The sequence below is a fragment of the Gadus chalcogrammus genome, chromosome 23, assembly GCF_026213295.1.
Source record: "Gadus chalcogrammus isolate NIFS_2021 chromosome 23, NIFS_Gcha_1.0, whole genome shotgun sequence".
In the NCBI taxonomy this organism is placed as follows: Eukaryota; Metazoa; Chordata; class Actinopteri; order Gadiformes; family Gadidae; genus Gadus; species Gadus chalcogrammus.
Genome location: NC_079434.1, coordinates 18,958,197 through 18,983,756, shown reverse-complemented (window position 1 = coordinate 18,983,756; position 25,560 = coordinate 18,958,197). Strand labels below are relative to the sequence as shown.

At 55.4% G+C, this 25,560-nt stretch overlaps 2 protein-coding genes across 2 annotated transcripts in view; both read right to left on the bottom strand.

Annotated features, from left to right (window-relative positions):
* The window catches only part of LOC130377022 (disco-interacting protein 2 homolog C-like), a 31,432-nt gene extending 27,295 nt beyond the window's left edge, over nucleotides 1–4,137 (bottom strand). Inside the window, exon 1 of the mRNA XM_056583962.1 lies at nucleotides 3,710–4,137. Coding sequence (XP_056439937.1) covers nucleotides 3,710–3,788 — 79 coding nt within the window. The 5' untranslated portion in view covers nucleotides 3,789–4,137. The remainder of the gene's footprint in view (nucleotides 1–3,709) is intronic.
* Nucleotides 4,138–5,023: 886 nt separating this feature from the next.
* On the bottom strand, nucleotides 5,024–25,514 carry LOC130377021 (uncharacterized). The gene is made up of 19 exons (XM_056583961.1): nucleotides 25,411–25,514; nucleotides 23,892–24,063; nucleotides 20,971–21,285; nucleotides 20,691–20,820; nucleotides 18,847–20,588; nucleotides 17,704–17,839; nucleotides 16,485–16,643; nucleotides 16,314–16,362; nucleotides 15,921–16,057; nucleotides 15,540–15,643; nucleotides 14,787–14,897; nucleotides 14,145–14,414; nucleotides 13,757–13,836; nucleotides 13,096–13,269; nucleotides 11,744–11,798; nucleotides 11,272–11,424; nucleotides 11,043–11,182; nucleotides 7,397–7,496; nucleotides 5,024–6,608 (listed from the first exon to the last, which is right to left on the bottom strand). The coding sequence occupies exons 2-19, from the start codon at nucleotides 23,967–23,969 to the stop codon at nucleotides 6,426–6,428; spliced, it is 4,116 nt and encodes a 1,371-aa protein (XP_056439936.1). The 5' UTR covers nucleotides 23,970–24,063; nucleotides 25,411–25,514; the 3' UTR covers nucleotides 5,024–6,425.
* Between the last annotated feature and the right edge of the window lie 46 nt (nucleotides 25,515–25,560).

Here is a 25,560-nt window from a genome sequence, read left to right as displayed (position 1 = left end):
GTTTTCCAGACTCTTCTTTCAGCCCGTCGTAAACCTTCCGCCGCCAGCGGCCTCCGCTCTGATTAACGCTCGCCGCACTGCCCGGTGCGGGGCGGCCGCCATGTGATGTCACGGCTCTTCAGACTCATGTGTGATGTCACAGCCCCCACCCCACCACCATCCCGCCACCCTAGAGAGGCAAGGATGCCATCTCATGCACGGGTCAAGCAGATTGTATGGAAGAAGGTGGATACTTACTGAGGAATTGGATAGTATTTACAGCAGTTTTGTTTCTTATTTATTTGTGTTTCATGTGATATCTTCTTCCCCCTCCTAATTACTGTTTGTATTTCTTAGTTTGTCTGATTCTCGTCTTATTTGTTTCTTGTGTGTAACACAAAGGACCATGCTGGAAACAAGTATTTCACTTTTGCATGTCATCCTTTGGATTGCTATTTTAGCATCTTGATCCAGAAATAAATCAAATCAAAATCAAATAGTGGGCGGAGCCTACGCTGGAGCACAGATATAACCATGAATCAAAAGTACAACGTTGTACGCTACATAGAAATACTGAGATGCTAGTTAGCAAAGGTTAACTCGTCCTCATGCAGCTCCATTGAAAATTAGCTTATTAGCACATCCATCACTTACAGTATAGGGTGTATATGTTGTGGCTCGCTTGACCTGACATTTGGTGTAGCGCTGAGGCCAGTGCCAAATGTCGATTGCCTCCCTGCTGGCTCTCCACCAAGTTCCCATCAGACGCAACGTGGTTTATCCGTCCAGTCCTTCACAAACTGCCAACACAGAGCTTCTCAAAGCGGCCGACCAGTCGAGCAACAAATCAGACCTCCTCAAAGTGATTGATTCCTTACATTCCCATCGTTCTTCTTGCTGGTTCCTTTTAAAGTCTAGGTGAACCCTGTTTCCGCTCTTTCAAACACGATGAAAGTAAAACGGCTCCGAGTTTTAAAACGGAGGTTGAGGCGTCGTCTCCATGATTACCACCCACGTCAACTTTGTGATCATGTTTTTAAGCTAGTACTCATCGTTGGGTGTGAGCGATGTTGCACATGAAATGCGTCACACATCATGGTGTTATACTTTACTTGTCAGAGAAGTTTTAATTCTCTTTTGGAGGCAGCCGTCAACATATTCTGCTGCCGATCGGAGCTTTAGACATCCAGAAGCTGTGGCGTTAGCCTAGCCTTGTGTCGCTAGCCTTAGCTCGCCGCGCTTGCCTAGCGTCCTTGTGTTAGCCCAGCCTCTTGCTGTTAGCCTCGTGGCGTGAGCCTAGCCTCTTGGTCAAACAGAGACGTGACTTGAGGTCGGGGCAGAGTGGACATTCACAAGGTGGTCGGAGGTGACTGACAAAAAACAGATCTTAGACTATTCATTGTGCCGTTATTATAATAAGAGTGACAAAATGGCATAGATGACCATGTTGAAGCCTAAGATACAGGACGTAATAAGACATCTAAAACAGAAACATGATTATGGGTTCACTAGCACTCTGAAGATCTCTTGCATACGTATGATATCACTCAATGACATCCCTCATCCCTCATCTTCCTCCTGGGGCCGTCACAGCAGGATGTGATTACCGTTCCAACACATCTCCTGTCCTCTACAGACGTCCCAGCAGGCCACGTTACACAATCCATCTCTGGACCGGGCGCTGATGTCGGGCGGTCATGTCTGACGGTACAACGCAACCCCTACTTGGGAAGTCACAAAGGGCAACCTTCGATGTTGGAAAGAATCGCCGTCGAGACTTCTGATGTCACAGGGGGCTATGTTAGATCGACACATCTGTTAGATCGACACATCTGTGGTCCGAGTTGTGATGGCACAGAGACCGTTTGATGCTACATCCCCCCGGTCCTACGTGTGATGTCAGAGGGGGCTATGTGTTAAGATTTTACAACACAACTCCCAATTCTAGGTGTGATGTCACAGGGGTCACATGGCTGATGTCACCGGCAAAGTGTCACCGTTCCCTCATGATGACAATCCCTGTGTCCTGACTCCCTGTGGTCACAGGAGACCCCAGGACACTCACCACTGGAGGAGGGGTCTAGACCCGGTGTCTGTACTACCCACTAGAGTAGGGGGCTAACCCCGTTGTCTGTACCCATCACTAGAGTTGGGGGCTAATCCCGGTGTCTGTTCCAACATGGCCCCCTCATCGTCCCCCAGTCTCTGATTGGACGGTCTCCTCATCAAACATCCTCGTCACTGGGACAGCCGGTGTGGGGTGAGCGTACTGGGCATACTGGTCATACTGGTCATACTGGTCATACTGGCGGCGGTGCATCACCCAGTGGGTGCTGCACCCTGGTAGTGGACGAGGGCTACGTCATAACCACACACACACACACACACACACACACACACACACACACACACACACACACACACACACACACACACACACACACACACACACACACACAATGTAAAGTGCTTTGGGTAGCACTATATATATGATGCAATTTATCATCATTATTATTATTACATGATGGCAACCTGCATCACATATTCTCCATAACTAAGGAGACACACTGTCTATAATCACTGCCTGCATTATCACAATACTTCATCACGAGTCGCATATCTTGTCTTGTGAATGGCAATCTGTTTTCATTGAGCAAAATACGATTCCTCAATCTCCCAAACGCACTCACACACACACGAGTTTCAAAGCGGCACTCGGCCAGAATATACAATATCTAGGTTCCTGCACAATGCAGGCCCTGCGAGCCGTACATGAATAAAACATGCCCTCCCAATTACATAATGCAGACCTCTCCTATAGGAATCTCAGAGTGTCTCTGTAAATAAAATCTGCGTTGTGTTCATGTTGAAGTCATCCGACGTGTACCGGGGTGTACACGTCTTACACTTTGACTGTAGAGAAACATTCGGATGCATTTAGTGAGGAAGAGGAGGAAGAGGAGGAAGAGGAGGAGGAGATGAGGGGGGGAGAAAGGGGAATCGAGTGCATCTCGCGGATCCCAATTCACAGGCCAAAAACACACCGAGCCCGAAGCCCGGAGACACGGCACGCGCAGTGCTGCCGAGCTCACGAGCTCACGGGCACGTCAGACACGGCCAAGACTGCTCGCTGACTAGGTCACGCGCGGCGTTGCATCGCAATGCTATGATGACAGCGGCGGTCCGCGGGACCGTGCAGGACCCCCCACCCCCCTCCTCGCTCACAGGGGCGCCACGACGCTGGCCGGCAGCGCCCCGTCTCGCGCCTCGTCTCAAGGTCAAAGCACGGCTCTTTCTCGGATCGCCAGCCGAGGTAACCGGGCACGTACGGACGCCACCGCCACGCAGACAAAAGAGAGGCGGATAAATCCCACCACCGCGGCTTCCCGCTCTCCCTCCTTCATCCTTTCCCGGTTAAAAGAGTTGGACAGGCAAGGCCGGTCCCTGGCTGACAAACATCTGGATGGGAGGAGCAGGAGGAGGAGGAGGGGGGAGGAGGAGGAGGGAAGGGGAGGGGAGGGGAGGGGGGCGTTCAGTGGAGGGAGAGGAGGAAGAGTAAGGGGGCCGCAGGAATGAGCCATTAGATTCCGTTAGTGGTCTACGCTCCCGATGCGAATGATGGTGATGGTGGAGGTGGTGGTGGTGGAGGTGGTGTTGATGAGATAACGAGAGATAAGGGGAGATAACGGGGAGCAGCGCTCGCGTTCCGAAATGGATGAAAAGGTCTTACCCTCTGACAGCTCGAGCTCGAGCTCCGCCAGCCGGGCTCGCACCTCCAGCGGCACCGGCGACGCCTCGCGATCCGCCATTCGGTCCTCCCGTGGAAGAAAACACCTCCCGGTTTATCGTGCTGCTGCCGCTACCACCGCTACGCCGCTCCTCCTCCGCGCGACAGGGAGAGCTTTTCCGGCGGCCCCTCCTCGGCCGAGGCGCGTGCGAGGCGAACGAGGCGAACAAAGAGAAAATAAATCGGTATCTCCGGTTCAACGGCGGCCCGCCATGGCCCCGCGTAGCTCAGCACCCGTGGAAGAACCGCGAAGACCCCGCGTGACTCGGTCGGTACGCCTCGAGACCGTCGTTGCGGCGGCGGTGGTGATGATGATGATGATGATGATCAGACCCCAGCCAGCAGCTCCGTGTGTTTGCAGCTCTTGCTGCTGCTGCTGCTGATGTCACGTGACGCACCGCCGAGGCGGGGGAGACTAGGAGGGAGGGAGGGAGGGAAGAGGAGGGGTGAGGGGTGTGAAGGGGGGCAGTTTTAATCCCCACCGAGTGGGGGCGCCCCTCCACGAGGGAGAGTGGGGGAGATGGCCCGCTCGAGCCTACGGTGCACGCGCGGTGCGTCAACCGGCCGCCCAACGCTGCGGTCCTGGAAGCCTGTCCTCTCCGCCGCGGTGGTGGTCGAGGCTAAGTCGGTTTAATTGTCTGATGTATGCACGCTGGCTCCCCGCGGTCGGTCCTGCCACTGTCGAGACGAATGGTTGACGCCCGGCCAAGGCGTCCCTCTTCCCGGTTGACCCTCCTGCCCAGACGCCCTCTGTCTGTCAACACGCTCCAGAGGCGATGTAAACAACACACACTGCGGGGCGGAACTGTCACTGGTGCTTATGGGTATAAACCTAATGAGAATAGCTGTGGTGCACTGGCGTTTTAGTGTAGCGGGTTCAACAATCGGAACCAAATCAGGGTCAGTTTGTGAGGCGTTTGCCACAACAATAAGATCGCTTACCTCGATGTGCTTTGATTGTCAATTAGAAAGGTAGCCCATGACTCGACCGCCACCTGCTGGATGGAAAGACAACGACACCTGCCACGATGCAGCTCAGCCGGGTTTTAGCCTCCTCAAATTTATGCTGATAGTGAATCTTCTAATTTCCACTATTCAAATTGATTAACATATCAACAAACGATGCCAATTCAATATAATTGGTGTTGAGGCTTTTGTCTTGCACAATTAGAATTGTTTTTTTTAGGAGAATATCACAATTAAAAACAAATTGTTCCCTGTTCCTACAACCAGTCATCATCTACAACAGACTATGAATTTTCTGTGTGGATTAAAATACTTTAATGTACCAAAAATACATTATTATAAAAGAAAAGATAAGCCAAACATAAACTTCAAAAGGCACATTTATTTTTTTCTTCAAATAATTTACATTTGTACAACAAAAAAGGTTTAACCTTAACCATGCCTGCTCTTTTTTGAAGTGCCATCTTCACATTTAAAAACTGAACATTCTTGCTTTTAAACAAAAACAATAATAACAATGAAAACAAACTTGAAAAAAAATTGAAAGGGAAATCCTTCAAACTTCAAGTACTCGTGTACATTCAATAACTTTGAGCAGCCCCTCCCCCAAGAACACACCCACCTGTCCATAACCCCGCCCCTTAAAGGAACACACACACACAACCCCACTGTGACTCCGCCCCTTATTCCACAGCGAGGCAGAGCTAGTCTTCCCCTAACGACCGGTGAACACTCGGGGTTTCTTCAAAGTTCAGTTAAAAGTCACGGTGGACCTCCTCTCCCTGTGAAGGTCACGGTGGAACTCCTCTCCCTGTGAAGGTCACAGGCAGGCACGTGCGTCTCTGCACCTCGAAAACAAAATGGGTACCAAAGCCGTCACACACACACACACACACACACACAAACGAGGCTTGCTTTAACACACGGGCGTCAACATATTTACGAACGTTAAAACTAAATGAGAAAAAAAACGAAAAACAAGTTAGCTACGAAAGAAACGCCCGGGTCGATGCAAAGGCGCTGGAGCTCACTGGGGGGGAAGGGGGGGGGGGCGAGGCCCGCACACCTGGGCAGGTGTGTCGCCGCTCCGGGGTCCAACACGCCTGGAGGCGGCCGACGGAAACAGCCGGGAAACCGGGGGGCCCTAGGCTCGAGTCGCTAGGCAACGCCAGTGATTGACATGACCACGAGGACTGAAAACACTTTTCGGAGGAACGGAAATATATATATAATAAAAAAAAGAAATATTATTATTATCTTCGGACTCAACTTGGCGTCGACTAACCGCCCGACACGGAAGGAAACTCAATATGCACTCGGGAAAACGCCAGGGCATCTCGCAACAGAGGCAGAAACAGAAAAACCACCTGGCTCCTAAAGAATCACTCTAAAACAACAAACCTGGAAATAAAAATAACCCAAAAATGCTGAAGGTCGAATCCCCCGCCCTCCCCACACGTTTTAATTCTTCAACCAATCAGAAAAGACACATGGGGAGTCGTTAACCTTTGACCCCCTTCTAAGCCAGTACCCCTGCCCCTCCCCTTCCTTAACCCCACCCCCAAACCCTAACCTGAGCTGAAGCCCAACCCCCCCCCCCCCCGAGCCGGGCAGCGGTGGACCAGAGGGGTGCCTTCGGGGTCGGGCGTGGCCGGTGGTGGTGTGGCGTCCTCTACCACATCGTCCTCCCTGGTCACCGTGACAACAGCGCCGCCTCGGACCCCAGGGCGGGATACGCCGGGGCGGGGGCGGGGGCGGGGGGCGGCGAGGGCGTGGTCGGGCTCTCCTCCCCCGAGGAGGCGGGTTCCGAGGGCGGCAGCGACTGATTGGCCCGCGCCCTCTGGCAGATCTGGGCGTAGCTGAGCCTCTTCGGCTCCTGCACGGACAGACGGACGGACAGACGGACATACGGAGGACGGACAGACAGATGAGGACAGAGTCACACTCGGGTGGGCTATGCTGTTGGAAGCGTGGTTCCTGTTCAGTGGAACCGTAGTTCCTGTTCAGTGGAAGCGTGGTTCCTGTTCAGTGGAACCCCTTCTCCCCGTATGTCCTGTGGCCCCCTCTCATAAACATCTAAAGGCTTCTCTCCAGGCGTCTGGCTAGCACTCTGCTGGGCGTCCCTTATGTCTGAACGCCCCGTGTCTGTGCCTTTGGTGCGCTACGTTTAATCCGACGCCTGAAGCTCTGTGACCTTTGTCGGTGAAGGGACGCCGTGTAAACACACTTGAGCTCCTGACGCTTCGAGATACTTCACATCCTACATCCTACACCCTCACCCCCTCCCCCCCTCCCTCCCTCCCTCCTTCGTCAGACAACTTTAACTCTACAGCCGTCATGGGCGTGCGACGTGTTTAGCCGGCAAATACACACTCTAGTGACTCTGCATCAACATCTCAACGTTTCTATCACAAGTCATACATGGCTGTGTGAGTGGGAGGGGGGGGGGGGGATGGGATACACTTGAGTCTATGGGCGTAACGTAATCATTATCCTGCTTTGTTTTAGCCAGTCAATGATGGGACGACTGTACGTGCTTCCTTCTCTGGACTAAACTGTTGCGTCCTGGACGGCGTTAATCTAGATAGCTCGATGGGGAAGCAACTGGTCTAAAAGGGATGAATCACAGTTATTATAATATAGTACCAGTGACAGAAGTCTCACCGTGTTTGCTTCGTTGTCCTGGGGAGGAGTCGTCGATTTAGACCGGGAGAGCAACGGCACGGCCTGTTGGGACGTCCTGACAGCCTCAACCTTCACCTCCCTGGGGAGAGGGACAGAGACGGAGAGACAGAGAGAGAGAGAGAGAGACAGAGAGACAGAGAGACAGAGAGAGAGACAGAGAGACAGAGAGAAAGAGAGCGAGAGAGAGAGACACAGAGAGAAAGAGAGCGAGAGAGACAGAGAGACAGAGAGACAGAGAGAGAGACAGAGAGACAGAGAGAAAGAGAGCGAGAGAGAGAGACACAGAGAGAAGGAGACAGACACAGAGACGGAGAGACCGACAAATGGAGAGACGGACAGAGAGACACAGACAGAGAGATGGAGAGACGGACAGAGAGACAGAGACAGAGACAGACAGAAGGGATGGAGAGCAGGAGAGAGAGATTATCAACCAATGTGTGGCTCCTCACGTATACGTGCTGCATAGCAACCCGTCAGAGCTATATCCAGCACAGGTTAAGACTCAGAGCATTTTTAATTGAGTCCGTCTGCACGTCTCCACGTCTGCACGTCTGTGCGTCTGCGATCTCCCGGTTGCCAACTGGTGCGTGCCTTCAGTCTGTTGTGCAATCAAAGCGAGATACAGCCGTCGAGCGTGTCTCGTGTGCCAGCGATACCCGCAGTCGCCCTGGCAACAAGTGGGAACATTTCTTTGTTTTGATAACCTGTTTCCCCCCCCCCCCGATAGGTTTTTTCCGAATTCTAACAACTGCGCAGGATTAAAGACAGCCGTGCTGCAGACAAAATATGCGTCTGACAGCCCCCAGAAATAAACCATGAGAGACGTTCAGAGCCTCGTTTCAAAGCATCATTTAGTCACTGACTTTGATAGACAGCGTTGTATGGCGAGATCCAGGGATGGACTGGCCCAAAAATTTGGCCCGGGACTTTGGGATGGAGAGGCCTTTTATGAGACCGCGGGAATAGAGCGCGTAGAATGTTGCCACGGTGTAAAATAATAAAAACTAGTCCTTATCCGTGGATATGTGCATTGCAACGGCATGTCAATGTTGGGATGTGCATGTGTTTAGAATATTATATAGATCACTGGGAAATATTTTATAAGCAATCTTGTCCATGTACAAAAAATATTAGAAATTGCATGTGCCTAGAAAGGTAAATCAAGGCTGAAAATGATCTAAATAGTGCAAGATACAATTATTTTAGTGGAAAATTGTCATACACATACACAGGGTTTGGGAGATGGGGGCGGGCCGTGGTTTGTTGTGCGTTGCTGTGGTTACCGGTGTTGAAGTGTTCCAATGGTTTATTAGCGGTGGTATCTAATAAATCGCTCTCTAATCAATACTTCATTCACTGCCTCTTCCGTGGGCATTACAATATTATGAATTGTTCTCCGAGGTCTCTGGTACTTCCATAATTAGTTTAAGTCATTATTATATTGCCAAACATGCTCGCTAGTGCACCTGTCATAGCTATACTGCTGGGTCCTGTTCCCGCCTCACCATTGGTCTCGCTGACTGGGGCGTCGCCGTCAACCTTGGCTTTTCCACGGAAAAGGTCGGTTCATTTAGCAAATTTGGCTGCGTCTTGCTATAACATTTTTTTCCTTTTCAACCTCAACTTCTGAGCGCCACCCAATTATTTTGCCTCTCCACCACCTTTTTTCCTTTTTGACATTTTCGTATTTCTGTGTAACTTCAGTGAGATCAACGAGAAGTACCGGGTAAGTGACCCGGCCGTGTGTCAGGCTGAGCCAATCAGAAATGACAGACCGCGGAGCAGTCCAAGTTGGGAGGGGCCGTTCGGCCGCTCGCTTCGGCCGCTCGCTTTGCCCCCATACACTGTGGGGGTGCTCCCCCCTCTAAATTGACAGTAATACATCGGCCCCGTTTCACCGTCAGGCAAGAGCTCCGTTTCGCGCTGTAAGTAAATATCCGGCAGCAGGCCACCCCAAATCAGGGCTTACTTAACTTTTATTTATTTTTTTACATCTTTTACAACAACAAAAAAAAAAAAAATAATAATAATAATAAAAAAAAAAATCTAAAAGAATTACGGCCGGCCGGCTCGGCCTGAAATCGTCCGGCCGTTCGGGAAATCTCCCGAACCTCCCGATAGCCAGTCCGCCACTGGCGAGATCATTAAGTGCATTCATCAATACCACTCACCGTACCATAAAATAAGAACGACTCTGCGATGCAATAAGGAGAGGAGAGAAGGAGAGATTTTAAATAAATAATAAGTCATTCATCAAAATAAGCCCAGACAGGGTGAACACAGCAGCATGGTTAAACACTCTATCTTGATTGGTCAATAACGGAGAAGGATTATGCTTCCATAATGGGCACAACTCTGCTGTTTACCCGCCAACGCGCTACAAACCCAACCCATGAGCAACAACGGTCCGAAAGAACCAATCGACAAGACGTTTCCTTGACAACGCAAAAACAATACGCTCAAAACAGAGATTTTCATCGGCATGAACAGATGAAACAACAACAATGTGATGCATTGAAGTTACAATATCTGACCATTGTGAGTTGCTGTGCTGTAGCGCGATACAAACACTTTGGCGGTCCCGTCTGCCCCCATCCTACAATACGCTCTGATAACAGGTCCCCGGGGAGTAGTTAATTCCCAATGTGTTATACCTGAGCCCTGTCCCGGCGGTCCACTGGGAACACTCGGAACGCCTCCCTGTTCTACAACACAGTGCTTAAAATAATGCAGCACAAAAAAAAATAAAAAAATCGGGGCAGGCGTGACCGGAACACGAACAAACGCACCGGTCCCTCATCGTCAGCCTCATTCATCCTTATCTTTGAGCAGGAGGTGCCTCTCTCTCCCCCCCCACCACCACCACCTCCTCCTCCTCCTCCTCCTCCTCCTCCTCCACCCCCAGTACCCAGCCCCAAGCCAGGGAGATATTGATGTTCCTGGCATGAGACCCTGACCATCTGTATGAGCGTTATGGAAGGGGGAGAATGATATATGGGAGGTAATAAATAAATAAAGGAATAAGAGAGAGCAGGACGGGGGCCTCTTTCCCGAGGCAGCCAGAAAACTCCCGAAGGCAACGACCGTCCACACTCTCCGTATGCAACCGACCCCGGAAGGAACCGTGTTCTTTTCAGGAAGAGACGCGCGCCGTGTTAATGAAACAAAGCCACCACACTCCGGTTGTTCTGGTGGCGGTTGTGTATTCGAGAAGGCTGTGTGAGCATGTCCTGCTGCACCACAGCACAACACCCCTGACAAACACGATGTCTCCCTCCGCAACCCGAAGCAGAAGCTCAGCATCAACCATGTTTGATATTAACACAGAGGACCTTTCCTCCGGGAACAGGAACAACCCCCTGTAGTACTTCCTAGCTGTGTTTGGCTTCCAAAGCCCCACATCTAGGAGAGCATCACGGGAACATCGCCCAGGCCGTACAACCACGCCTGTAATGGCGGCTTTGCGTTTCCACGTAGCTAGGGCTAAAGTTCAATCAGGAAGACGAAGTTGCCCCTTCTAGTTCTCCTCGCTCGGTGTCGGGTTCGATATTCCCACGCGGTCATCACAGGCCCCGCCCCTTCGTCTCTCAGCCAATCGGGACCTCTCTGAAAAGCAGCTACTCACGTGTGGGGGGGGGCCTGCCAGACGCTGGGCGGGGCGGGGGCCGCCTCCGGGGTCGGGTCCGAGGTGGGCGGGGGATCCGCCTCCTCTGCTGTTGTTGTTGCCGTGGTTACCCCGGGACTGTCGTTCCTCACTGAGGGACCCTGAGAGAGGCCGACAATGTGAGCATCCCCAAATGGCATCCCCCCCCCCTCCCCCCCCTTGTATCCCGCGGAGTGACCGGCGGTCCTACCTTGCTGTTGCCGGCGGCGACAGGCGAGGCGGTGGCGGTGGCGGTGGCGGTGGCGGCGGCGTTGGAGGAGGAGGGCAGCGGGGGGAAGCTGGTGGGCCCCAGCTCCAGGCTGGGGGAGGGGCGTCGAGGGACGGGCGAGGACACCGCGCCCTTCTGAGAGCACACACACGCAAACACACACACACACACGGACACACACACGCACACATTGAAGTCAAGTGAGCGGGACTCCTAAATCCAAGCATTAATTACAAAAAAAGAATTCCTTTTCGATAAGCATCTGCTAACTTAACAGTAACTAGTAACAGTAGTGCCACACATTTATCTCAGTCAAACCTTTACACGTCAATAACAAAAACAGCAACAACAACAGCAGCAGAACTTCTTTATTGACCCTTCCCAGCAGCCTTCATGGCGCTGCTCTGCCCAGGATGGCCGCCAGCTCCGCCAGCTGTTCCAGAGGGTTCCTTACCCTGCCGTACCCCGCGCGGCGTTCCTCCCTGCGGCTCTGGCCGTAGTTCCCTCTCCTACGCCGGGAAGAAAGAGACGGACCGACATCAGCGGACCACACCGTGAACAGCATTCAACAGACTGCAAAAAAGCCGTATATTTGTAGTATACATAGGTATAAACTGTCTATATATCAAGATGTTGCGCCTTTAAAGAGTAGAAATGTGCAGGAAAATATCTCCAGTGACTCTATGGCTGGTACGGTTTACCAGAACTATACCAAATCAACAAACGGTACTAATTCAACCGTTTTATTCTTTTTACTTTATTAGCAGAGGTGTAAAACATGGTCTCTGTGTCCGCGCTGCCTGGTTTTCCTCAGAGAGCTCGATAAAGCCCGTCTCCTGGCCTCACGGTGAGAGAGGAGCCTCTCCGAGGAAACTAGAGCGGGCGTTAAATGAATATTTAGCACTGCAGCGGGCGGCTGGGCTTTCATCTCCCTCCCTGTGAGATCAGCGCCCCGCGGCCGCAGCACCGGCAGACTAACGCACAGCGACAACCCACAGGTGGAGGGGCGGATGGACAACACTGGGTGACTTGGAATGCACACTCACCACAAGGATGAATGGGCGCTATTTATACAGAGCTTTCCCAACCATTGGCCACTCGAAGTGCTTTACGATATTGTCTGACGTTCACCCATTCGTGCACACTTTCGCACAACAGAGAAAGTGTCAGGCAGGTAAGGCGTCTCGCTCAGGGACACCTCGACACTCGGCTAAGAGGAGCCGGGAATCGAACCAGCAACCTTCCGGTTACCAGCCAACCCGCTCTACCCCCTGAGCCACATGTCGCCCCTACAATCTGTACAATTTCAAAAATGTCTGCCAATAATACAGACTCATAACTGGCATCGGCATAACAAACGGCCGAATGCTCAATAATAGGTCCTAGAAAGAACATTCCCACCGTGACTCATCCCGTCTGAGCACCACACTGATGTTGTTTTGATCCCGTGACGGGTTCGGCTCTCTGGGAACGGGACCAGGAGACAGATTGCCAAGAGCGAGAGCGACGGGGAGCCAATCGAAGAAGCAGCAGCCGCCGAGGTCCCCACAACGCAACATCTCCAACTGCAGCGCCTAATCTCGGCACGCACGGATAAGCCGGCTGAGAGCGAAGTCCGTTGGGGGGGCATGGAACCCATGTTCATTAGGGAGAGGGACGGGGGGCCACTTGATCGGCCTCACGTCCTTCCAAGCACACGCAGGCACGCACGCACGCACGCACACGCAAGCACACGCACACACACACACACACTAACACTCTTTGTGGGGACCCCACGGGGGGGCCGGACTTGTTGGGTCTCCTTACCGTCCGCGGTCTCCGTTGGGGGGGTCGTCGGGCCGGCCGCCCTCGCTGCGCCCGCGGCGGGCCCCGCCCCTTCCCTGTCTGCGGGCGCCTCGTCCCATTGGCCCCCTCTCCGAGTAGGCGGAGTCTGTCGGCTGGCCGGGCCCCCGCTCGTCGGAGCCCCGCCTCCGGCCACCCCTGTCAAGAGGGGGAGCAGGTGGTCGCTTAGCAACAGAGTCATGTGATGGCTCCCTCAGCCCCCCCACACACACACAACACGACACAAACATCCGCTTTAAAGTATTCCACTTGACAGAAAGGTGGACGGCGTATTTCTCGCATTTACGTTGAATATGCTAAAATTAGATCCGGCCATAAGCCCCTAGATTAAAATGTAGCTTAGCAACTGCAGTGTCACTCTGGGGGGGCGTGGGGGTGGGGGCTTAAAGTCTGAGTTCTATTTCAGGAAACGCTGTCGGCCATTAATCAGCGTGAATAGTAGTCTGGCCCGCGGTGTTAAATCTTCATATCGCCATTAGCAGATAAAAGAACAGGCCAGTGTCGACCCAGAAGAGGAGACCAACGGAAATGTATGAATAATGATGCAGTCATATCAAAGACAATATGGGTGAGGTGGAGGAGGAGGGCGAGAGGGGGAGGAGAGGGAGGGGGCAGCAGGGCGAACCTCTGTCTGTATGGGTTGTGGTGTTTGAAGTTGGGAGAGACCGGGAAGCCGTCGAGGAAGTTGTTGATCAGTGGCGCCATCTGCTGGCGAGAGGGCAGAAATGGAATGAGATATTTGAAAGGGCTGGCCACAGTGATAGACTGGCGTTTCGCAACATCTTCCTCCTGCTTATTTTGTGTCTATTGACTCTTCCTACTAAAAAATAGTAGTTAAAAAAAAGAATTGTAAAAAATATATAAAAATTATATATATTTTTCTGATAAAAATAATAATGAGGAAAAATAAAAGTTGAATAAAGAGAAAAATAAAATAGATGGATAAAGCAAAATTAAAGCACATCTAATTCAGCTCCTCGTCATTCGTCTAGTGACGGATCTCGTTCCCTCACCAGGCTGGCGTCCTGGTAGCCCGTCATGGCCGTGGCCCACGCCTGATTGGTCAGGTCGTAGAGCTGCGTGACGGGCAGCTGTCCCGGGGCGGAGGCGGGCTGCGGGCTGTAGAAGCCGGCGAAGGCCTGCTGATTGGCCGAGGCGGCGTCGGCGGGCCGGTAGCCGTTCTTGGGCGCGTAGGACGTGACCGCCATGGTCTTGGCCTTGATCCTGGCCATGATGGGCTTCCCCTTGAACACCTTGACCTCCTCGCGCAGGTACTTGTACGCCTGATCGGGGGGGGGGGGGGGGGGCGTACACACACAACAGCGTCAGTCACACTCGTCTGACAGCAGGGACGATTTTCTCATTGTCACTTGAGGGAGCAGCCAAGTCTGCACTTGTTTAAAAGCAGGCAGGAGAACTAAAGTGTGGCTTATTTCGGGGCGTTTATTGCACATCAAACATTTTGTGAATTCTCCGTAAAATGAAATCACTGCTGATGCTGGAAATGTGAACACTGTGTGTGATAGTCTGGTTATGAACGCAGCCGATTTGAATGGTGGATCTGAATTCTGCGATGGGATCCACGGGTCTGGTCTCAGGTCAGAGCTCGCCCTGCAGCGAGAGGTTTGAGGTCTGTAGAGAGAGCCGGGGTTTACCTGCTGGGCCTCGGCCTCCGTCTGGAAGGTGATGAACCAGTTGTCGTTCCTCACAAACTCACAGCTCAGGAACTTGGGCTGGTCGGCCCCAGCGAACAGGGCCTCCACCTCCTGTAGACACCATCAGATAAACACCATTAGGACTAATAAACACTAAGGACCAGAAAAACCCCCGGCAGGACAGAGGAACACCGTCAGATAAACACCGTCAGGACCACAAAATAACACCGTCAGGACAGATGAACACCGTCAGATAAACCCGTCAGCACACAAATAAACACCGTCAGATAAACACCGTCAGGACCACAACTAAACACCGTTAGATAAACTCTGTCAGGACAGATGAACACCGTCAGATAAACACCGTCAGGACAGATAAACACCGTCGGGACAGATTAACACCTTCAGATAAACACTGTCAGGACAGATAAACACCGTCAGGACAGATTAACACCGTCAGATAAACACTGTCAGGACAGATAAACACCGTCAGGACAGATTAACACCGTCAGATAAACACCGTCAGGACAGATAAACACCGTCAGATAAACTCCGTCAGGACAGATAAACACCGTCAGATAAACACCGTCAGCCCCAGAGACAAACGGGCGATCCCACCTGGTCCAAGACCATCTGTGGCTCACAACGTTTCCTCCTTCAGTGTGTTGCACACGCTCTCATTGGCCGGTTGGATTGTCTAGAACAAGGCTTGAGGATCGTGCGTGCCAGGAAACAGGAAGTGCGTGTCCGTACCTCGGGGGAGGTGGTGTCGGGGATCTCGCGCAGGATGACCACGCAGCGACACTGGCTGGGGCGGACCTTCTGACCACAGGGGGCCAACTGCACCTGGGGCAGGGCTGGGGGAAGAGGGGGGAGAGAGGAGAGGGGAGGAGGAGGAGGAGAATCCAAGAATATTAAAGTGTAGCCTATAGCAGTTCACGACCGAGGGGCGTAATGCTAAGAGGGTGTGCATTGTGTACTGCAATCAGGTTTGGAGACGGCAGTTTTTGAAAGCAAAGTGGCGGGCTTGAATCTTCGACGACTCCTTTTTTCGGTCTTCTTCTTGACATTAGGACGTCTTATCTCGTCCACTCAATTCAAAACCTCCCAGAAATGAGGTTTCTCTGCGCTCACATTTCAGGGTCTCCTCGATGAGGCTCTGGTCGGTGGTGACGGTCTTGATGAGGTCCAGGCTGGCCAGCGTGCTGATGGGCAGGTACTGGTCGCTGTCCATCTGGGACACCAGGTACAGGTCGTTGGCCAGGTACTCCCTGGGGACAGGTGGGAGACAACCGGCCAATCAGAGCACTGATCCCGCCTCCCCCAACTGGAGACAGCCGGCCAATCAGAGCACCGATCCCGCCACTGAGGGCACTGATCCCGCCTCCCTTTACCGGAGACAACCGGCCAATGAGAGCACTGATCCCGCCTCCCTCACAGGAGACAACCGGCCAATCGGAGCACTGAGTCCGCCAACGACAGTTTGACCGTAGATTTCTCCAAAACTTGGGAGTAAGCAACACCTACCGGGTCAGACAGGACTCCAGCAGGCACCTCAGCTGCTGCTTGACGTCGTCTGGAATCACAGAAGAGCGTTTAGTTTCAACTGAGCAGTGGAAACCATTAATCATGGGTCATCAGCTGAAGTCCGGACTCCCAGAGGAGCCGGCCTGATGGAACAGGAAGGGGGTCGGGTACCGGAGGCCGGGGCGCTGTCGGGCTCCCCGTTGACCGGGGGGGGCCCCGTGGGGAGGGTCACCGTGGCGAGGGGCCCCGTGGGGAGGGCCTGGTACTCCAGGATGCTGGGGTCCGCCTCCGCCAGGCCCAGGTCCTCCATGCTGTAAGCCGCCTCGTACTCTGTAGACGGGAGGCCAGGGAGACAAGGTCAGAGGTCAGAGGTCAGGGGAGCCGGCGCCACACCACAGGCCAGGGTAGAGCTAGAGCCACCAGATCCAGAATAATCTAGAGCCAGAGGCACCCGATCCAGAACAGGCTAGAGCAACCAGATCCAGAACAATCCAGAGCTAGAGGAACCAGATCCATACCAATCAAGAGCTAGAGCAACCAGATCCCCGCCTGATCCAGAACAATCTAGAGCAAACCGATCCAGAACAATCTAGAAGAACCAGATCCAGAAAAAACTACAGCAAGAGGACCAGATACAGAAAATATAGAGCTAGAGGAACCAGTTCTACACCAATCTAGAGCTAGAGGACCAGATACAGAAAATATACAGCTAGAGGAACCAGGTCCAGAACAATCTAGAGCTAGAGAAACCGGATCCACACCTTAGAAAAGACTAGGGCAAGAAAAAACAGATCTAGACTACAAACCGCGATCAATAAAAACACAATCGCAGAACACTTTTGACGACGAAACAACTGCATACAAAAAAGGGCAACACTGAGAAATCCTGCAGGCATCGACCTTCTACAAATGGCTACTATACATTAGGGCATTGACTCCGAACTTCGTTATTCGAATATAATTCGAATATCAAAAAATAAATCAAAAATTTGAACGAATATTAGGCAGCCCTTAATATTCGAACCTGTTATGGGCAGGCCAAGAGGGAGAGACGTCGGAGAACCCGACGCAGTCTATTCATAATATTGTAATGACCACGGAAGAGGCAGCGAATGAAGTATAGATTAGACAGCGATTTATTAGAAACCTAATAAACCGTTGGAACACGCAGGACCGGTTACCATAGCAACGCGGTAAACAAACCTTGCGCAGCCCCATCCAGATCTTACTGAAGGCATTTAATGGTCAAAATATGATTACTAAATATTCGAATATATTCGAATATTAATATCAATAAACAAACAAACTTCGAATATGATTTTTGGGCAAAAGTCAAAGCCCTACTATACATACAGACGGGATACTACCAAACACATCCAGCGTCACCTACCCTCAGGGCGGAGCAAGCCGTCGGCGTGGTCCAGCCAGGACATCTGGTCCTGGGGGAAGCCGGGGTCGGGGTCGGCCAGGCCGAAGGTCTGGTCCGTCCACACCTCTGCGTTGGGGTTCAGTCCGGCGGCGAGCTCCTGGATCGCCAGACAACAGGGGGTTAATGTGGAGGAACGTCTGGTCTCCTGAAGGAGACAAACTCTTTGGTATTTTGCGGCATTTACTTTATTCTGAAAGCACTCTGTCGAGTGCTTTCAGAATAAAGTAAATGCCACAAAATACAAAGTTCATCTCTTTCGGGGTCCTCGTTCATCGCCTCTTTCATCTCCTTCTGAAAGCACTCCTTTGAATGCTTTCAGAATAAAGTTAAAGTTAAAATGTTTCATCATACTTCACCGTCTGTTTAGACTGAAAACAATTCTAGAATACCGAGGTAAATGTTACGTCAGTATCTTAAAGTACACAAATTACGCATAAAACATAAAGTCGGTTTTACACCAAACAGAATAATTCATACGCCAACTATAAATGTCGCGGGAGCCTCTTTATGTCGGATCTGTTCAGTCCGGGACCCGATTCAAGTGAAACTTAATAACTCTTAAAAAACGTGGAGACGCCAAGACACACAACAACAAATCATAAACACCTCGCCGCATCTCAAGTTATGACACACAACCTTTTCCTACTGCTGCAGCCAAACTCAGCTTTCCCTTTAATAAGACGCCAAAACAGACATCTACATTTACATTTAGTAAGGATGTTGATAGAACCTAGTGCCAAGCACTAACAATCGCTAGGGTAACCCATTCCCCGTACACAACACAGATAGCTAGGATAAGATGCTACATGATGCCAAGTACTTTTTTGAATTGCCAGGACGTACTACTTAAAATAAGTGGGTAAGAGGGGTGGGAGGGGGTGGCTAGTTTTATGAGTCTCGGTGAACTCTGAACAAGTGAGTGACACCTAGACACACACACACATCCCAAACTCAAACACACACATACAAACATCCCAAACTGGAACACACACATCCAATACTCACACACACACATCCCAAACTCTGACACACACACACACACACACACACATCCCAAACTCACACACACATGACTACACACACATACACACCACACACACTTACGGGCGGGGGGTACTGCGTGTGCCAGTCCCAGAGGCAGGACCCCTGGGGCATCAGGGTGCTGTAGGGGTACGCCCCCAGCATGGCCATGGAGGGCTGCAGCTCCGTCACCGCCACGGGGACGAGCTCCGGCTCGCCGCCGGCCCCGCCCAGCCCGCAGGGGGAGTCCCCGTCGGCCACGCCCGAGGCCCACCCGCCCCCGCCCCCGCCGCCCAGCTTCAGCCAGGGGTCCGGGTAGAGGCGGGGCCTCCCGGCGTTCAGGGGGGAAGAGGGGGAGGAGGGGTCGGCGTCCTCGGCCAGCAGCACCGACACCATCTCCCTCATGCCCCCCTCCCCCTCCGCGTCCTCGCCGTTACCAGGGAAACCCCGCCCCGCCGCCGCCGCCGGCAGGAAGTGGATCTCGTAGGACGGCGTGGAGGCGTAGGCGTCGACCTGCGTCGGGTCCACCTGCGGCAGGAGGCCCCCGTCCTCCGGGGCCGGGAAGGCGTCGTCGTGGCGACGGAAGGCGTTTCCGTCGTCGTGGCGACGGAAGGCATCGCCGTTGTAGCCGACGCACAGGCCGCCGTCGCCGGCGCCGTTGCCCTGGGCGACGCAGAAGCGGTGCTCTGCCGCCATGTCCAGGAAGCCCAAGTCGGGGGGGGTCTCGGAGAACACAGGCTCCGCCTCCTGGCCGTACTGGCCCGCGGGCCCCTCCCCCCCGCCGCTGCTCTCCGACGGGGCGCTGCGGCGCGGCGTGAAGACGAACGCATCGGCCGTCATGAGGGTCACGGGGCCGCTCTCCGCCTCGGGGGGGCCCTCGGGGGTCTGGGGCCCCTGAGGGAGCACCTCCTCCGCCACCCCGGGTCCGGGTCCGGGGTCTGGGACACTCACCGGACCCCCGGCGGCGGCGGCGGCGGCGGCAGGTGCCGCCGGCTCCACCTCCGTCCTCTCCTGCTCCTTCAGGCACGGCTCCTGATGCTCCGCCCCCGTGGGGGTCAGCTGACCTCTGGCTCCGCCCTCGGACGGCTCAACGTCCGTCTTCAAGCCCAGACCGGCGTCGACCAGTCCCAACGCCGTCTGGGGGGCGGGGGATAGAGGGGGCGGGACGGTGGAGCACCCCGTCGTATCGAGGGGTGCGGCGGGGCTTCCGTCTCTCACGTGACCGTCGAGGGCCTCACGCTCCTCGGGCCACGCCTCTTCCTTCCCGCCGTCTTCCTCCCACGGCGATATGGATTCGGAGTTCCCGCACGGGGCCGGCGGCGTCGGATCCGGAACGCCGGCCGTTTCGGGAACCTCCCGTCCGCTTTCCGGCGCCCGTTCGGCGGCTTCCTCTTTGTCATCGGCGGCCGAACCGACGGCGGCGGCGGTCTCCACGCGGCCTTCGGTGCCGACCAGCCGTCCGTCCATCTCGTCGGGCCCCCCCTCGTCCCCGTCCAGAGAGCCGATCCCGTCGGCGGAGCCCCAGCCGAAGCTGGGCTGGGGCGGGGTCGGGTGGTCCCGGGACCCGTGGCGGCGGGACAGCGGCGAGGGGTCTGCGTAGCTGAGGCACGTGGTCTGCGTGGCGACGGGGAGCGAGGACGCCACCGAGGTGGACGCGGACGACACCTCGGTCAGGGTGGTCTCTGGCGTGCTGCCCAGGCTGTCTTCGTCGTCGTCGTCGTCGTCGTCGTCGTCACCGTGGCGACCACCGAGGGGGCTGACGGAAACGGCCTGGTTGGTCTGAGGCGAGCCTTGCCCCTCTTCCTCTACCTCCTCCTCCTTCTCCTCTTGAGGAGCAGCGAGTGGCTTCGGGCGCTCCTGCTCTAAGGCGCCCTCCTCCTCCTCCTCCTCCTCCTCCTCCTCCTCCTCCTCCTCCTCGTCGGCGTCGCTCTCGGCGTCCGAGGACGGGGCGGAGCGGTCCGAGCTGTCGGGGGTCTCGGGGAGGTGGTGGGGGCTCAGGGGCCTCCGCTCCTCCGGGCAGGGGGCCGGGGAGGCGGGCCTTTCCTGGCGCTCCCGGCGCTGGACCGGCGTTCCGTCTGAAGGACCGGAAGCTTCCGGATTCTCGTACGAGGGCTCTTCACACACACGCACCACCTCCTCCTCCTCCTCCTCCTCCTCCTCCTCCTCCTCCTCCTCCTCCTCCTCCTCCTCCTCCTCCTCCTCCAGCACCTCCTCCACCAACACACACTCCTTCTCCGCCTTCACACACTCCTTCTCCGCCTTCACACACTCGCCGTGGTCGTCGGGGCGCGGCCGTTGCCCCCGGGAACGGGGGGAATGCGGGGGCACCGCGACCTCCAGGATGTCCGGCGTGTCCTTGGCCCGCTCCCCCTCCCCCTCCTCCTCCTCCTCCGACCCGGTCGACGGGGGCCGGCTCCCCCCGGTGTCGCCGCCGTCCCGGGACGGGGGCTTGGGGTCCGGGGGACCGCCGCCGCCGCGGTGTCCGCTGGAGGCGGGCAGCAGGTCCGGCAGGGGGTCTCCGACCTGCGGGGAGACAACAGGGAGCGGGGGTGAGACGGGGGGCTGCGGGGGGGAGGGCACAGTAACAACAGGGTGGGGGGCGGTGTGGGGGCCGAGCCGGGCGGGGGGCCGGGGGTCCGCGGTTGCGGCGGGGCGTGCCTTTATCTCCTCGTCTATTTCGGCCGCGGCGGGCGCTATGTTGGGCGGGGCGGCTGTCCTCTCGTCAGCTGCCCGGGGCCCGGGGCCCCGCGGGCCCTCGGCCTCGTGGCCCAGGTCCTCGGCGCTGATGGAGCAGATGCTGTAAAAGCTCTGCGTCCGCGCCACGAAGCCCTGGCCCAGTGTCGCCGTGACGATGCACTCCTCCTCCTCCTCCTCTTCCTCCTCCTCCTCCTCCTCGGGGGCGGGCCGCTTCTCCCGCCAGGCGCTGACCAGCGGCGGCAGCGGAGTGGCCGCCGCCACCACGGGGTCCGCCCCTCTGCCGCCGGGGGTCGCCGCCGTCCCGGCCGGGCCCCAGCCCCCGGGCCCACGCTGCCCTGCGGGGCCCTCGGGGAGACGCCTGAACCAGGACGCCCTCACGGCCGCGTTGTCCTTGACCTTCTGCTTGAGGGGGGGCGGAGCCTGGGCCGGGGGCCCGACGTGGGGGCCGGTGCCGACCTCGTCGGCGTGCGTGGGGCCCGCCCGCTGCCGGCCCTGCTCCTGGCCCCCCGCGGTGAGTACCTCCAGCACGGCGGGGCCGCCGACACCACCCCGGCCGCCCTTCCCGAGTGTCCCCCTCAGCGGGGGGCCCTTCTCCTTCCCCTGCTCCTTGGGGCCCGTCTCTCCCTTGCCTCCCCCCGGGGGCCTCTTCTCCCCGGCGTGGCTCCACTCCGAGGCCAGGCACACGTGCTGGGCCAGGGCCGAGCAGGGGGCCCGGTCGCGCTCCGTCACGGGGGTCAGGCTGTCGGGCCGCGGGGCCGACAGCAGCCCGGTGCGCTCGCCGCTCCGGGGTCCCGGCAGCAGCTCCTTACTGAAGCAGCAGCCCATGCTGCTCTGGTGGGGGTCCTGTCTGGGGTGGTCCTTGTTGTGGTGGTGGTGGTCCTGTCAGGGGTGGGATGGGGTGTGGGGTGGGGGGGGGGGTTCCGACCGGAACCGGCACCGCGCTCGACACCGACGGTAACGCTAGGCGACCACGCCGCTCTGTCTACGGGACGTCCTGAGGCAGCGTGGGTCGGCTCCTCTCGGCCGTACGCAGCGGAGAGAGAAAATGAATGCCGGCTCTCCCCCCGGCCGAAGAGCCCCCTCCCCTGCCCCAGAATAGACCCTGGGAGGGGACTCACATGGCCCTGCCACTCAACCGCCCGCCGTGTGTGCGCGTGGGTGGCCATGTGTGTTTGCGTCCGTGTGTGTGTGTTTTGCAGTGTGTGTGTGTGTGTGTGTGCGTGCGTGGCCATGTGTGTGTTTGTGTGGCCATGTGTACATGTGTACATGTGTGTGTGTGTGTGTGGGTGGGGGAGGCCATGTGTTTTTGCGTGTGTGCGTTTGTGCATGGCAATGTGGCTCTCTGCGTGTGCATGTGTGTCCAAGTTTGGCAAGAGCACTTTATGTGCGGGTCAGCATGTGGCATCTGCCGTCCACCAATCAGAAGCCCCGATGCTGCAGTCTGCAGACTCCGCCCCCTTACTGGTATGCGTGACACCCTACCCCGAACCGTTCCTCCCCCCGTACGGACAGATTTCCCTTACATTAGTTCTGCTACAGTCACTTCCATTACACACTCTCTCTCACTCTCTCTCTCTCTCTCTCCTTTATTAAACCCCCTCCCTCCTCTATTGTTAAACCCCCCTATTCTCTCTCCCTCTCCTCACTCTCTCCCTCCCTCCCCTCACTCTCTGTCCGTCTCCCTCCCTCCCTGTCTGTCTGTCTGTCTGTCTCTCTGCCTGTCTCTCTGTCTGTCTGTCTCTCTCTCTCTGTCTCTCTGTCTCTCTGTCTGTCTCTCTCGCCCCTCCCTCCCTCCCTCCCTCCCTCCCTCTCGGCCTGTCTGTCTGTCTCTCTCTGTCTCTCTCTCTCTCTCTCTCTGTCTGTCACTCTGTCTGTCTGTCTGTCCTCCCTCTCTGTCTCTCTGTCTGTCTGTCCGTCTGTCTCTCCCCTCCCTCTCTCTCTCGGTGTCTCTCTGTTTCTCTCTGTATCAGGCATGCCTAAACAGTGAGTCTAACCACTAAACTGGGCCACTGGACACCACCCACACCCACACCCCCACCCCCACACATACACCCCCCACCCCCTCACCCCACCCCACCCACACACACTCACAAAGAACTTGAATGCGTGTGCATGTCAGACATTTCAAGCACTCACAGCAAAGTCGAGGGGCCAATGGGAGCGAGTCCCTCCCCCTCAGAGGGGTCAACCCCAGGGGTTCAGGGGTTAATCCCGGTCCAGTCCCGGGGTCACCTCTCCCCCTCTCGCCCCCTACACCTCGTTCAGGACCCAGGGTACAAAGGGGTCGCCACCGGCGTGCTGGCGGCACCCCCTCCCTCGGCTGACATCGTCGCTACGCTTTGAGCGTAGGTAGGCGGGGGGGGGGGGGGGGGTCCCACAGAGACAACGATGCTAAGGGTCCCACCGCGGGCGGGCTAGCAGGTTAGCGTTACCTGGAGGTAGCGCTCTGGTCGCTGAGGGGCTTGGGACTGCAGGTCGCTGGGGGCCAGCGGGCGGCGCTCGGACGTCATTGGGCGGTCTGAGGCGGGGGGGCTCCTCTGTCGACGACGACTCCACGGGTTGACTGACAGGTGAAGGGGCACACTCCAGGGAGAGAGACGAGAGCTGGGGGGGGGGGGGGGGAGGGAAAGAGAGAGAGATGAGTATAAAGACCTCGAAAATAAATCAACATACATTTTCATAGCCAGTCATCATGAAGATCGATATCACATTATTCCAGCCTTTAGCCCTGACACAGGACCGCCATTAACCCGAGAGCCCAACCTGCTGACGCATAAACGGCACAACAGGCTTCACGGTTTGTTTGTTGTTGGACGAGTTGCATGTCGTAATGCGAGGCCTAGTTAGACAGTTAGAGAGTAGGCCTACACTACACTCTGGGCCCCGAACCCAGCGCCAAGTAGGCGACACGGCGTTTAACCCCGACCCATGCACTACGCAGTTAAACTTATTTGCATGCTTTGCATTTTTCCAACGCACGGTTTTGACTGTTATCAAAGACGCTGTTATCAACACGCTGTTATCGACATGCTTCTGGTTACCAGCGGAGGGTCAGTCGCACTGTGCGCCTTCTGACGACGACCCAGGCTGGTTTATTTCCACATAAAGACACGTCTAGCCCACCTTTCTGTAGGCTAACGTTAGGTCGGTCACCCATCAACACCACGACGGCCTGCAGACGTAACACAACGCACCGCCAGTTCGTTGGGGTGCGGACAGAAGGTGTTTCAGGCCAACGATAGCCTAAATATTGAGTCTGACGTTAGCTTGAAATTGCTTCCCTGTTACAGGGATAACAAGTCAAATGAATTTTAAACCTCGTTATTAAGAATCGCAGCAGATGTCATGAGGAGCAGATCGGGAGCAGTGGAGTCAAGTGCGTTTAAACAGGGAGGGTTTAGAAGTCAACGAGACCCGGCGCGGAGAAAAAGTTGAAGTGTGATGACGGTACTGTTATGTTTCCTAACACACGTCCATGTTAAAGAAACCACCGGTAACACAGTCTAACCTAACCCGGACGAAATGCGCGTTACCTCCAGCAGCAGCTTTTAGACCAGCCAACACGACGGGGGGGGGGGGGGTAATGTTGAACTAAAGTTAATGCAGGTGTCAATACTTAACAACCAGCCTAAACTAAAACTTCTGCAGGGCACAGAGACGAGTCACGGGAACGAACTAACAGAGACGAGTCGCAAAACAAACCAACAACCGCCCCACGGCGCGGTGCGGAAGAGCCTCGGAAAAAACAACGCAGGAACTCAACGACAACGTTAACTTTGACGCGCCTGTTGCCATAATAATAATAATGCGGTTAAACGACATGGCAACGTGGTGAAGGTGGTTCCATATGGAACCTGCGGGGCTGATAGAGCCTTGTTTTGGGAGAAAAGTTACTGTCAACTCTTGGAAAGCGCGGTAGTCGATGATCCAAGGTGTATTGGGAGAACTTACCTGCGGGTTGTCGTGTGTTTTAATGTCGGTTTTCCCCGAGATCCGCGGAGCGCGTAGACGTGCGTCTTTAGTCTGCGCCGCTTCAGGTCGCATCTGAAGGCGTGTGTGTGTGTGTCAACAACATGCGTGTGAGGTGTTGCCATGGCGACA